This window comes from Ixodes scapularis, unplaced genomic scaffold (assembly GCF_016920785.2).
Source record: "Ixodes scapularis isolate PalLabHiFi unplaced genomic scaffold, ASM1692078v2 PGA_scaffold16__2_contigs__length_2301149, whole genome shotgun sequence".
NCBI lineage: Eukaryota > Metazoa > Arthropoda > Arachnida > Ixodida > Ixodidae > Ixodes > Ixodes scapularis.
Window position 1 is genome coordinate 995,519 of NW_024609842.1, and position 11,815 is coordinate 1,007,333.

The 11,815-nt window shown below is 44.5% G+C and overlaps 1 protein-coding gene across 1 annotated transcript; it reads left to right on the top strand.

Moving 5' to 3' along the window:
* Positions 1-9,617: 9,617 nt before the first annotated feature.
* LOC121835641 lies at positions 9,618-10,718 on the top strand (the record flags this gene model as incomplete). The annotated part of the gene is made up of 1 exon (XM_042290068.1): positions 9,618-10,718. A coding segment is annotated over one exon (1,101 nt), but the record flags the coding sequence as incomplete, so codon positions are not given.
* Between the last annotated feature and the right edge of the window lie 1,097 nt (positions 10,719-11,815).

The window sequence follows — 11,815 nt, forward strand, 5'->3', positions numbered from 1 at the left end:
TGTCACAACATGTATTACAAACCGCTTTCCTAAGTTCAATTAATACAAACATATTTGTTGTACGCGAGAAAAGCTTTATATAACATATTGCTTGGAAATTTTCAGAATATTTATTTAATTAGCAATGACATTCTATACGAATATAAAAATACTTACAGTATTCTTTTCTTTTTCTGGAAAATGAGCTGTCTCGGTATTTTGGTACCAACAACATGCTCCGTTTTGTTAAATTGCTTAAACCGTTCTGCACTCGGCATAGAGCAAGTCTAAATAAAAGGTTAAAGTTTTTTTTTTGTCGAGACCACGAACTGGGTACGAGTTCTTCACCCGCTGTAATTAGTGAAATAAAGCAACCCAGTGATAAGCGACCGCTGCTGGGAGGCCTCAACAATGAAACACAGTATTTGTCCGGAAAAACTATCATAATCAATGTCCAACCTAGCTTTCCATTTTGTCTTTTCAGTATTTACCACTCTGCCCGACATATTTACTTTGAGATGACGCTCATATTCCTTGAAAAAATTGTTTAATGTAAAACAAGGGTGCGTGAGCACTGCCCAAATAAGAATTATATTTTCGTAGTACTTGGTATGATACTCGTTTATGTTCCACACACAGTACTCAACTCGTTCATGTTACGCCAAAATATTCAAATATGTGCTTTTTTTTTTCTTTGCGAAATTCGTAATCTCGTCTATTTTAGTATCGGTTAATGTTTATGTAGATTTTTTTTTTGACAAGGAAACATGAGTACTTGCGCTTGCAATAAGTAGTCTACTCTCTAGATTGAGAAATGTAGTCATTATAAGAATCAATTATTCTTCGACATTAATCGTCACAGATTCAGCCAAGTTTCTTTTTTTTTTTTTTTTTACGAAAAAGCACAGCTGGGAAGCCGCGTGCACATGGAAATGTAAATCGGGATCAATGTATTACAGAATGGGCACAACCATTTCATTCCAATTCTATTCCTGGGAATGAGAATTTTCTGCAATTTCATTCCTTTCAACTCATCGGAATGGAGACAGTGGGCCCATTTCTACTTCTTAAACGACCGAGCTCCCCCATTCCATACCTCTAATGGCTAAACGCGAAGATATGGCGGCTATATTGTGTCACTCAAAAAATTGGGCATAAAACTGCTGAAGCTATCAAATGCGGAGACATGCGATATTACATATTAAACAGCGTAACTACGTATAAAGACTTAAGAAAAGAAAAAGAAAAACACTGAGGTCGTTCGGCGACGGAGCCATAGAGTCCCCAATCGCACTATTGGAGCGCGAGGATCTGGTAGCATAGAGACTTGAAAGCCATCTCTTCGGGAACCTGGAAGCCAACTTACAGCTTCTGCAGCGGCGATGACAAAAAACACACTTGTTCGCTCGGGAGAAGCGTGTTTCGGCGTCTCACCGCAGCGGAGCGCCAGGCACATGGCTCTCCTCTCATTCCTTGTCTGCCGCTTCACATTTTTCATGTCGGCGGCCGCTTCTCGTGGCGATCTGCCAGGCTTCGTCAGTATATACGAGGCTCTGTTTATGAACCTCAAGCGCGCGCACGCAGCCAAACCTCGGCAGAAGACATGGCGCGCGTGCTGGAGAAAGGGCGTTCGAAAGAAACGTTCTGTCATTGTCAATGATTTTGGTGGTATTGTCCCCCTCGAATCAAAATTGTTTAGTCAGACCAACTAGCCAGGTGGGAAGTGAATATATAGAGCAGTAACGGAATAATCGTCGATGGATCGTATTCCCGCAAAGAGTGTCGCGCAGCGGCTGAGCGATATAGTCATCGCGAAGATGACATCGGCGCTGTTTTCGTATTTTATTTTCGAAGAACAGTGACGGGCACCATATTTTTTTCACTTCTGGTAGTGTTCCAAATAAAAATATTGCGCTATTGTGGTAGTTAAGACAATAGTTTTTGAGTTGTAAAGAAAAAAACAGAATAAAACGGTGATCGCTCGCTTGCTCTAACAGTGTTTGTGCCATGCGCGTACTGCAACGCTGCCAATCATTCGCTCATGATGCTTTTCTTGCTGACCGTCGTCATGCCAAAGTTTCGCCAGCGCGATGAAAGTTTCGATTATGGGTGTCCCTGCTGTCAAATGAAAATCAACACTTGTGGCCATACACGTTCTGGCCGTGTTTATCTCTCCGGGGGCCAAGCTGAATATTGTCACGAAAGAAAAAGAATGAGGCGGTGAGTTAACTGGAGAAACTCAACGTTTAATAGGGCGAACTTGTGCCCAAAGCAAAATAGAAGAACGTTAGCGTCGCAGGCGTCGATGTCGGCGAAACTGCAGTACCGAGCACTGGTGAGAAACCGCCTTTGTCTCGCCACGCGAAGCCCCTTATCTACACGCGTAAGCTTCTGGAATAATCGGCGTAGAAGGTTCGACCCGTAGAACGTTCGTACCAAAAATAAACAACAATGTTCTCGAATTCACCAGAACATTAAACTAAAAGAGTAAATAAACGCTGAGTAACTCCCAGGCATCGAACCCTGGGGCTCCGCACGCAAGTCAAGCGCGGAAAATACTCAGCCACGCACGCGCTCGCTCGCCGACGGGCGTGGCATTATCAGCACTGATGGCGAGACATTTGGCGACCGCGTTTCTGTCTCCTGTGGCCAAGCTGAAAATCAGCAACACTTGCCGGCAGTGTTAGTGTCTCCGGCGGCCAAGCTGAAAACAGCTAGCTTGTAGCCGGACTCTTGCCAGCCTTGTTTATGTCTCTGGTGGCCAAGAATTTGCCTGTGGCCAAGCTGTCCAGATACTGGTCAACTGTCGGCCGATCGAATGTCACTTTTTGGTGCTGCTTGAGGCTGCACTGTATCAATTACGAATGTGGAACCAAGTAATAGTTAACATTTATTCGATGTATTACATTTGGCTATTCTTCTTTGAAATAATGGATTACTCGGCGAGTTGGTACATTGATAGCATTTAGCTCTATCGAGGATTGAGGTTTGATATTGCGTACCTGTTATTTTTTTTCGACGTGTTTCATGTTTCGGCTTTTCTAGCTGCTCTGTGTTTTGTAGCGGCTTTCGCGGCCACCAAAAAACGGGACATCCAATCTCATATCCTTTACGTTCCACAATCGTAAAATTGGATAGCGTGCCCCTTCGGTAAACGTGAAGGGACCGCGCGTCTCTACGATACATGCATAACCGTAGGCAAGAAAACATGCTGCTAGCATCCGTAAAGTTCTTCTCGCTCACGCTCTATGAAACAAATCGTCGGTGAGAGGCTGTTCGGACCACACGTCACAACTAGCATGACCTGTGATTAACACTTTCAGATGGCGACTGAATGCTTGAACTGCCGTCAGGCGGCACTCGAACGCTCCGCAAAAGCGTCGTCAAACGAGCGTAGTCGCACGGCGCTCTGAACAGTCCAATGGTTACGCCGCACGCGAATATATCTGATCACAGGTTTTGGAGAAGGTACGCTCTTTTCATATAACAAAATAACACCGGGAAGAAGCGTATTAAGGATGAAGTATAGCTTAGCAAGCACACAGTACACGACAAACTTGAAACAGCGGTACGGTTCCCAGAAACAAAAGAAACTTGCTCCCCGGCTTTTGGACCAGTCGTCCATGGCTCTTCACAACATACTGTCGTTGGCATAACGCCGCGTCTCCCAGCTCTCGATCATTGCTTGCCATTATTGAAGAAGGTATTCGTAGAGAAGATATCTAAAATATCCGCTTAAGGGGAGACACTGCCCAGAAAAAAAAATTTCTGCAAAAAAAGTTGATTTTGAAAAATGACATCTTTACATCCACCAACATCTAGAGAGAATTCCCAAAAAGTTTCATTAATTTTCACTGTATAGTTAATTTTTTATAAATTATTTTCTGTCCACCAAAGCTATAGAAAAGGTAGGGTTTGGAGCACTTTGAACACATTTTTCTCCGTTCCACTTTTTGGTATAAATTTCATTTTAGTCAATCTATCGTTTGATAATGGCAAAACAGGGAAAGCTCATTCTTCCCTTTTCCTGACTGAAATTTAATAAGGAGTGCGGCTATGGAACTCTTTTGTCACTTTACGGATGTCTTTTGTAAAAAATGAGTTTATAAAAATGAATTACTTTTTAGAAAAAACATTCCATAGCCGCACCCTCTAGGCATTCTGCTACATATCTAGCAAATAAAAATCTTGAATATCGAAATAGTTTTCTGACGATAGATTAACTAAACAACGTAGGCGTGTTGCTGATAGAAGCTACTCTTATTTCCTTCTCATTTAACCGACAGACCTGAAATTTTGTTATACACCCTCTAACATGACCCCCAGCCTACCCTGTAAATTTCATTAAATTTAAGACAAGGGTTCAAAAGTTGACCCCCCTAGGGGGTGTGCCCCCTTAAACAGCTAAAAGCTAAAAAGGAAGGCGATTGCCGAAGCCTCCGGTACTCTAACGGCTATCCAACAGCAGCTCAACGGAAGTTGATTGACAATAGCGATGGTCTTCCGCAGCATTCAAGAGTATCTTCTTATTATTTTTGAATGCAAAACTAAGCAAACCAATATTATATTGGTAGGATTCATATCACTACAATCATAACGTTAAAAAAAGATAACAACAATTCATGAATCTCAATTATTATCTCAACTTGAGTTTTTATTTTTATGTGTGAAACTGAAACCATGTGAAGCCCTGTTTCCTTTGTCATATTTGCGTGCGTGCGCTTATGTGTGTGTGTCTGTGTGCGCACGTGTGGATACGCGCGCGTGCTTGTGTGTGCGTGCTCGTGTGCGTATGTGCTTGTGTGTGTGTGCGCGTCAGCGTGCATGCGTACGCGCACGCACGCGGGCGTGTTTGTGTATATGCGCGCTTTATTGAACTGCGCCAGCACGAAGACCAATGGATGTTCCTGGACGCTTTACTAGACACTAAATGCTTTATTATTAATATTATTATTATTATTATTATTATTATTATTATTATTTGTTGACGATTTGTTTGGCGGAAGCTAACGAAACCTACTCTTCACAAGCCCGAGCTGCTTTCGAGCGTGCTCCGCTCCGTTCACTTTCTGGGCTGGTCTGATCCTGGCTCGTCATCACCTTGGCCCTCGCAATTGCTGCGCCGCTGACCAGCTCCCTCGTCGCCTACATGCCGCTTCGTGACGCCCTTTGCTGCGCTATTTTCAAAAGATAAGACTGTGGAAAAGACGCGCACCCTTGCAGTCGGCAGCGGCTTCTGCGACCGAACATTTATGACAGTTTCTTTGTACAGGTGAGAAGACACATACCTTCCCGATTTTCTTTGCTTTTTTTTTTTGTTTTGCCCTCCGATATAACGTGTCATTTTTCAATTGATCATGGAGGCCCCGAGTGAGTGCCTCGTATGTGTTAAAGATGTTTCGGCTGATGGCAGATACATCGTTTGTGTGGAGTGTAAGACCATTTACCACCTGGGGTCCTGCCGGGAAGTCAGAGTCCACCTACGCCACAATGGGTGCTGAGAAAAGAGCGAAATGGCGTTGCCGCACTTGCCATTCTGCTGATTCTGCATCTGCGTCGGCAAGCGTGGCTAAAGATCCTGAGAGCGACTCCCCTTCGGAAACCCAGTTCAGCGCAGTAGTGGCCAATTTAGACATTTTATTGCCTATGAGGGCAAGTGTCGGCTCACTGCTTACGCTCCCAGCTAAGGTTGACGCACTGTTAACACTGAAGCCTGACGTGCGAAATCTTCAGGAGGCAGTTCAAAAAAACTTCGAGACAGTGGATGACCGCACAACAAAATATCACTGGGAACTCAGCAAATCAACGACAAATGGGGAAAACGTTGAAAAAGGGAAAGTCGAACTAGCGGGGGTAGCCGCTACTCTTAAATACCAAGAGTGTATTATTCAGCAAATTCGTAGCGACGCATATTACATGGAACAACGCAGTTGCTCGACGAACTGGGAAATCAACTGGATTCTACACACCAGTGACGAATATTTATAAACGGTCATTGCCGAGCTCGCAGCGAAATTCAACCTTCCTCATTTTCTAGAAACTGTCCTTTTTGCTATTCACAGGCTATCGTCAAAGCGCGACTTCGTGCCTGCTATCATAATAAGGTTTTCATCCACGAGGGTCTGGAGAGCGTATATGGGTTGCCGTGATTTGCTGCGGACGCTTAACAAACCGGGAGACCTACCAAAGGTTTATTTTAATGAAAAAATTACTCGTCTAAAGAGAGAACTTTTCTGGATGACCAGAAAAAAGGCGAAGGAAGTACATTTTAAATTTGACTGGGTCAGGGGGGGGGGGGGGGAAGGTTTTTGCAAAAAAAAAAAGAAGGAAGGCGCGCCACTTATTCGAGTGAACACTGTGGACGCCGTCGGAAGCATGCGCTAGAGGAGTAACAGCTCTTTTTCAACAATGCGAGTATTTCAGTGCCGTTAACAAAACGGCTAAATATTAAGCAACAGATTTTCATGGTAATGCACGTGAATATACGAAGCTTAAGAAAATATTGGGACCTCTTTAAAGTTTTGACGAAGGATGTGGTGGTAAATACGGACGTTTTTGTACTAGACGAAAGTATAATATATCTGAGGACTGATGGAACCAATTCAAACTGAAGGCCTTGAAATCCTTCTGATTTTCGCGATCAAAAATGGAGGTGGGCGTATTGTGGTTTCTGTGAAAGAAACGTGCCTGCTGTGAAGCAGGGTAGCGAAGCAGTATATATTTGAGGTATGTGATTATCTCAACATATTGGCTCGTGAAGGCGTGGAATGCGTCATCAGTGCTACTACGGCAGAAGGAATTTAAGTAGATAAATTAGTGTCGTTATCAATTGACCATATTTTTGTAGGAGCTCGAAATGCTGTGGTTATGTTTTTAGTTATCTCCTAAGAACTAGCCGATCATTATTTTATTGCATGCAAGTTTGGGACGATTACGGAGACGAGGATAGATAGCGATAATAAACATAATGCAAATCATGGACAATAAAGTACTTGACCGACTCATTTCATCCAAATCCTTCAACGGCTTATCCAAATGTACTGTGACGATAAAAAAAAAAAAAACGGACACCCGAGTGTGTTTGGTTAAATGAGGACGTCCTCGCCGCCATTAAATAAAAAGACGTTTGATGGTCCCATAGTCGCCGAGTTCGTTCCGAGTTCTGTGTCGCGAGAAGCAGAGCTAACGCATTAATTCGTTCCGCAAAACGGCAACATTTTAAGGGAAAGTTTGCAAAGGCGCGTGGCAGCTCTGCCGAGACTCTGTCTATTGTTAACTATCTGCAAGGTTGGAATTGCAGGCGAACTGTGGACGACTTGATCACGTGTAATTTCGGTGAAAACTTCACGAATGTAACAGAATGTTTAAATTCTTTTTTTTTTTTGTAAATCCCACTAGTGTCCCACAATGTATGTTTGAACCTGAGGCTGATATGGAAAATAATGACACCTCTCCTTTTTTCTTTCCAATGAACGAAGATGACTTGTGCTCTTCGCCCTTCCGCATTAAACCTACCAGGTCGCCTGGCGCAGATGGCATAACTGCCGGTAGTCCTCAGCGTAATTTTGCATATGTTAAAGATGTTTTCATGATGAACACTTTTATTGAGTCGGGCCTGAGTCCTGACCAGTTGAAGACTGTCATTTTAAGGCCAAAACAGTACCTTGCAGTTTTTTCAAACCGGTGTTCCTCAGGGATCGCTGTTGTCTCCTTTGCTTCTTAACATTTATTTTGATGACTTGTAATCTGTTAATTATGAATGTAGATTATTTCAATATGCGAATGATATTTTGCTTGTTTCACGTCATGTAGACTTTCCCAAAGCTGTAAACATTATGCAATCAAATGTTGTCCACCTAATGGATTGGTATAACTCTAATCGCATAAAGGTTAACCCCCTAATATCCAAATTAATTGTTTTCAAATACTTTAAAACGGGTTTTTTAATGTTCCTTTTTGCGTGCACAGTTCTGCTTGTAAACCATGCTCTTGTACGCCTGTGGCCTGGGAAGACTCCACTAGATATATGGCACTCATTTTTTAATTTGATATGTCCTGGAATAAACACATGGCTCACGTATGTGGCGCTCTGAGAAAATTGGCTTGCATGATGTATAATATGAGTGTCTGTAACGTTCACGGTTAATAAGAAATTATCGTCCATGCACTTGCTTACAGCGTTTTGTGATACGGAGTTACGATTCATGCCTTTTGCGCAACGTCCTCGCGGATTAAAATTGATAGTATTCTCAGAGGAATCATGCGCAGTGTTGTATATAATTCTATTTTCTCATCCACTGAAAATTTGTTTAGTGATATGCAGGTGCCTTGATTGCTTCATTTATTTAAGGAAACAGTAGTGCTGCTACATTTTTGGAATGACAATTTTCAAACGCTCCATAAGCCTGGACGCCTTCTTCGTGTTTCTCTTCGCTTTAATGTACAGAGATTTGTGACTATAGTCCGTTGCAACCTAAGAATGAAGGACGAGGGTAAGACGGGCCCGAGAGGAGGAAGCAGACGGAACGCTAAAGAGAGAAGGAGGTTTCCCCCTCTCTTCTCCAGCGTTCCGTCTCCTTCCTCTTTCCCTGCCCGTTTTACCATCGCCCTTCGTTCTTAGGTTGCAACGGACTATAGATATGGGAAAAGACTGCGCCGTTCTTATATTTTGGTAGTCTTTAATGCCCTTCCTGAGGATATATATAGTTATACTGGCAGAGCAATGTTAAAAGGATGGCTTCGTTCAAAGTTTTGGGAAAGTTAAATTCTCTTTTTTCGGCCTGTCCAACTTGCCCGGTTCAGTCGTACAACCATATAATGGCTTAGAGGAACCTGTCACTTAAATACTGATGCCTGCTGTGAAAATAATAATAATTATTATTATTTAAACACGTCAGCGCGATGTCCTGTGGTTTAACTTAAATTCAGCAATAAACACTGGTTGACTGATTGAGTTTTCTTTTTGCAAACATGATTAGAGACAGATGCCAATCGGCCACTTACGCAAATAGGGCGAATATCCCGTGCTCTTCTAAATATCAGGCTTCTACCGTACCTCAGTTTGATTACAAGTTTGGTTTCACCAGCCGCTTAGCAGTTCATCCAGCAGTCTTGCCGGCTCAACAGGCATTTCGATCGGTTCAACCACCAGGTGGGCGAGCTAATATATATATATATATATATATACATATGTATATATAAATATATATACATATGTCACGAGGACATCATCTTCTTTCATCGTCACGATACACACATGATAAAGAAATTCATCGCCCTCATCTTTACAACGATCATCATCATGAGGACTGATCGCGGGCTGCTCGTGGCGCGACCGGGATATTCGAATCCAGCCTGCGCCTTGAGCAGTCTCATAATAAACCTCTCCAAAAGCTATCACTATCTCCATCTTACAAGTGGTGGAGGTGCGGGGTAGCCTCATTGAAGACCTCAAGCTGCTTTTCTGCCCCAAAGCCTAGGTTCCCTCTGCACTGGAGCTGCGAAGCCGGACCCTCCGACACATTATGACCACCGCTCCACCAGCTGACGGCTCCACCTCAGCGGCAGGACAGGTTAGTCCACAGACAACCTTCTGTCCCGGTTTCCTTCGCCAGAGAGGCCCGAAATGGTTTTCCGGAGCTGGAGACGACGACGTGGAAGATTGGCTTGACTCGTACGATAGGGCCAGCCGCCATAACAAGTGGGATGACGCCACCAAGCTAACCAACGTCATCTTTTATCTGTCGGAAGTCGCCAACACGTGGTTCAAAAACCACGAGACTTGCATGACAACATGGCCGGAGTTCACCCAGAAAATCAGGGAAGTCTTCGGCAGACCCGCGGTGCGTAAGCTCACAGCCGAGCGCAAGCTGGCCACGCGGGTACAACAACCCGAGGAAACGTTTACGGCCTACATTGAAGACGTCTTGAAACTGACGAGACGCGTTGACTCCGACATGCCCGAGAAGAAAAAAGTGCATCACATACTGAAAGGAATCGGCGAAGATGCATTCCAGCTGCTGGCAACTCAAAACGCACTAACCGTAGAAAACCTCGTCGAGGCGTGCCAGAACTTCCAAGAAATTAGGCATCAACGACTTCACGTTCCAGCTAGGGTCGTACCGACTCCCAAAATAGCGAGTCTCACCACACCTCACGAAGACACCATCGGCACTCGCGATAGCCTCCGGAACTTCATTCGCGACACTGTTCGCGAGGAGGTAGCACGCGTCTTGGGGACCTTGAACGACACCCCACCATCCCAGATAGCGCAAGCCCCACTACCTGCGGCAAGCATTCGGACTATTATCCAGGACGAGGTCGCAGCTGCGGTTGGATGCGTTTCTTCCCTAAACGCACCACCTTTAAGACCAACGTATGCCGAGATATTGAGTAGACCAGCTGTACACACACCTCTACCATATGCAGCTCCAACATCGTTTCCTCAGGCCCCGAAATCAGTGCAATGGAGGGCTCCTGACGGACGTCCCGTCTGCTTCAGTTGTGGCATGGTGGGCCACATTGCAAGATATTGCCGACGCCGTCCCATCACCTACGATGCCCCGTATCGTCCATTTTCGACCCCCCAGCATGAGTCCACCTATAGGCCGCCCTCGCCCCGTGACGACTACCGTGACAGACCTCGTACATCAGAGCGGTACCACTCGCCATCGCCACGCCGTAGGTCTTCTTCACCAATGCTCCCCCGCAATGTCAGCCCCACCCCTAGGGGAAACTGATACCTGCGGTTCAGGAGGCAAGAACTCTAGCACCTTCACAATCTCAAAGCCCTCATTTTCCGAACAACATGGTCGAAGTGTGCATTGAAGATTTACGTATTCAAGCTCTAGTAGATACCGGTGCTGCTGTTTGCGTCAGGAGGTATGATCTTTGTAGAAGACTCAAGAAAGTAACCACCCCGTGTACCGGTCTTGTCCTTCAGACAGCTGGTAAGCAAAATTTGATGCCCATTTCAAGGTGTACAACTCGCCTTTCTTGGGACGGGGTTTTCCATGTTGTTGAATTTTTCGTTCTCGCCTCATGTTCACACGAGATAATTTTGGGTTGGGATTTTTTGTCTAAGGCTTCAGCAATTATCAATTGTTCCCACTCCACAATAGAATTATCCGAAGTTCTTCCACCTGCATTTCCTGAGCCCAGTAACAGTTATAAGGTCTTTGTTGCAGAAAACACCGTAATTCCTCCTTATTCCTCCACGAGTGTAGTAGTTTCTTCGTCGGACCCGATTCAAAGTGATGTTTTAATTTCGCCTTCAAAACCGACGTTTGCCAAAACAGGGCTTCTCACCCCATACAGTTTAGCTACATTCGTAAATAAGGAAGCGTTGATCATGGTCACTAATTCGTCTTTTTCTAATTGTCCTTTACCGCCAGGCCTTGTCTTAGGAACGGCAATAATATCTGACACACTTCAAGTAGTCGCTCTGGCCCAGCAAACCGACACCACTGGTATTACAACCACGACTTATCCTAGTTCGCCTCATCTACTTGAAACTATCAATCCTAACCTTCACAAAGACCAAAGGGAAAAGCTCTACGCCATTCTTCACAAATACAGCAAATGTTTCGGTGTTGGTCAATTAGCCCCCGGCCAGGCGATTTCCACTAAACGCCGAATCGACGTCGGGGAGCAGCAACCACTAAGGCAGCGGCCGTACCGAGTTTCCTTAGCCGAACGTAATATGATCAACGATCAAGTAAGTGAGATGCATCGGAAAGGAGTCGTGCGTCCGTCAAGCAGTCCCTGGGCATCTCCTGTCGTTTTGGTAAAGAAAAAAGACGGGACTATTCGATTTTGCGTGGAATACCACCGTTTA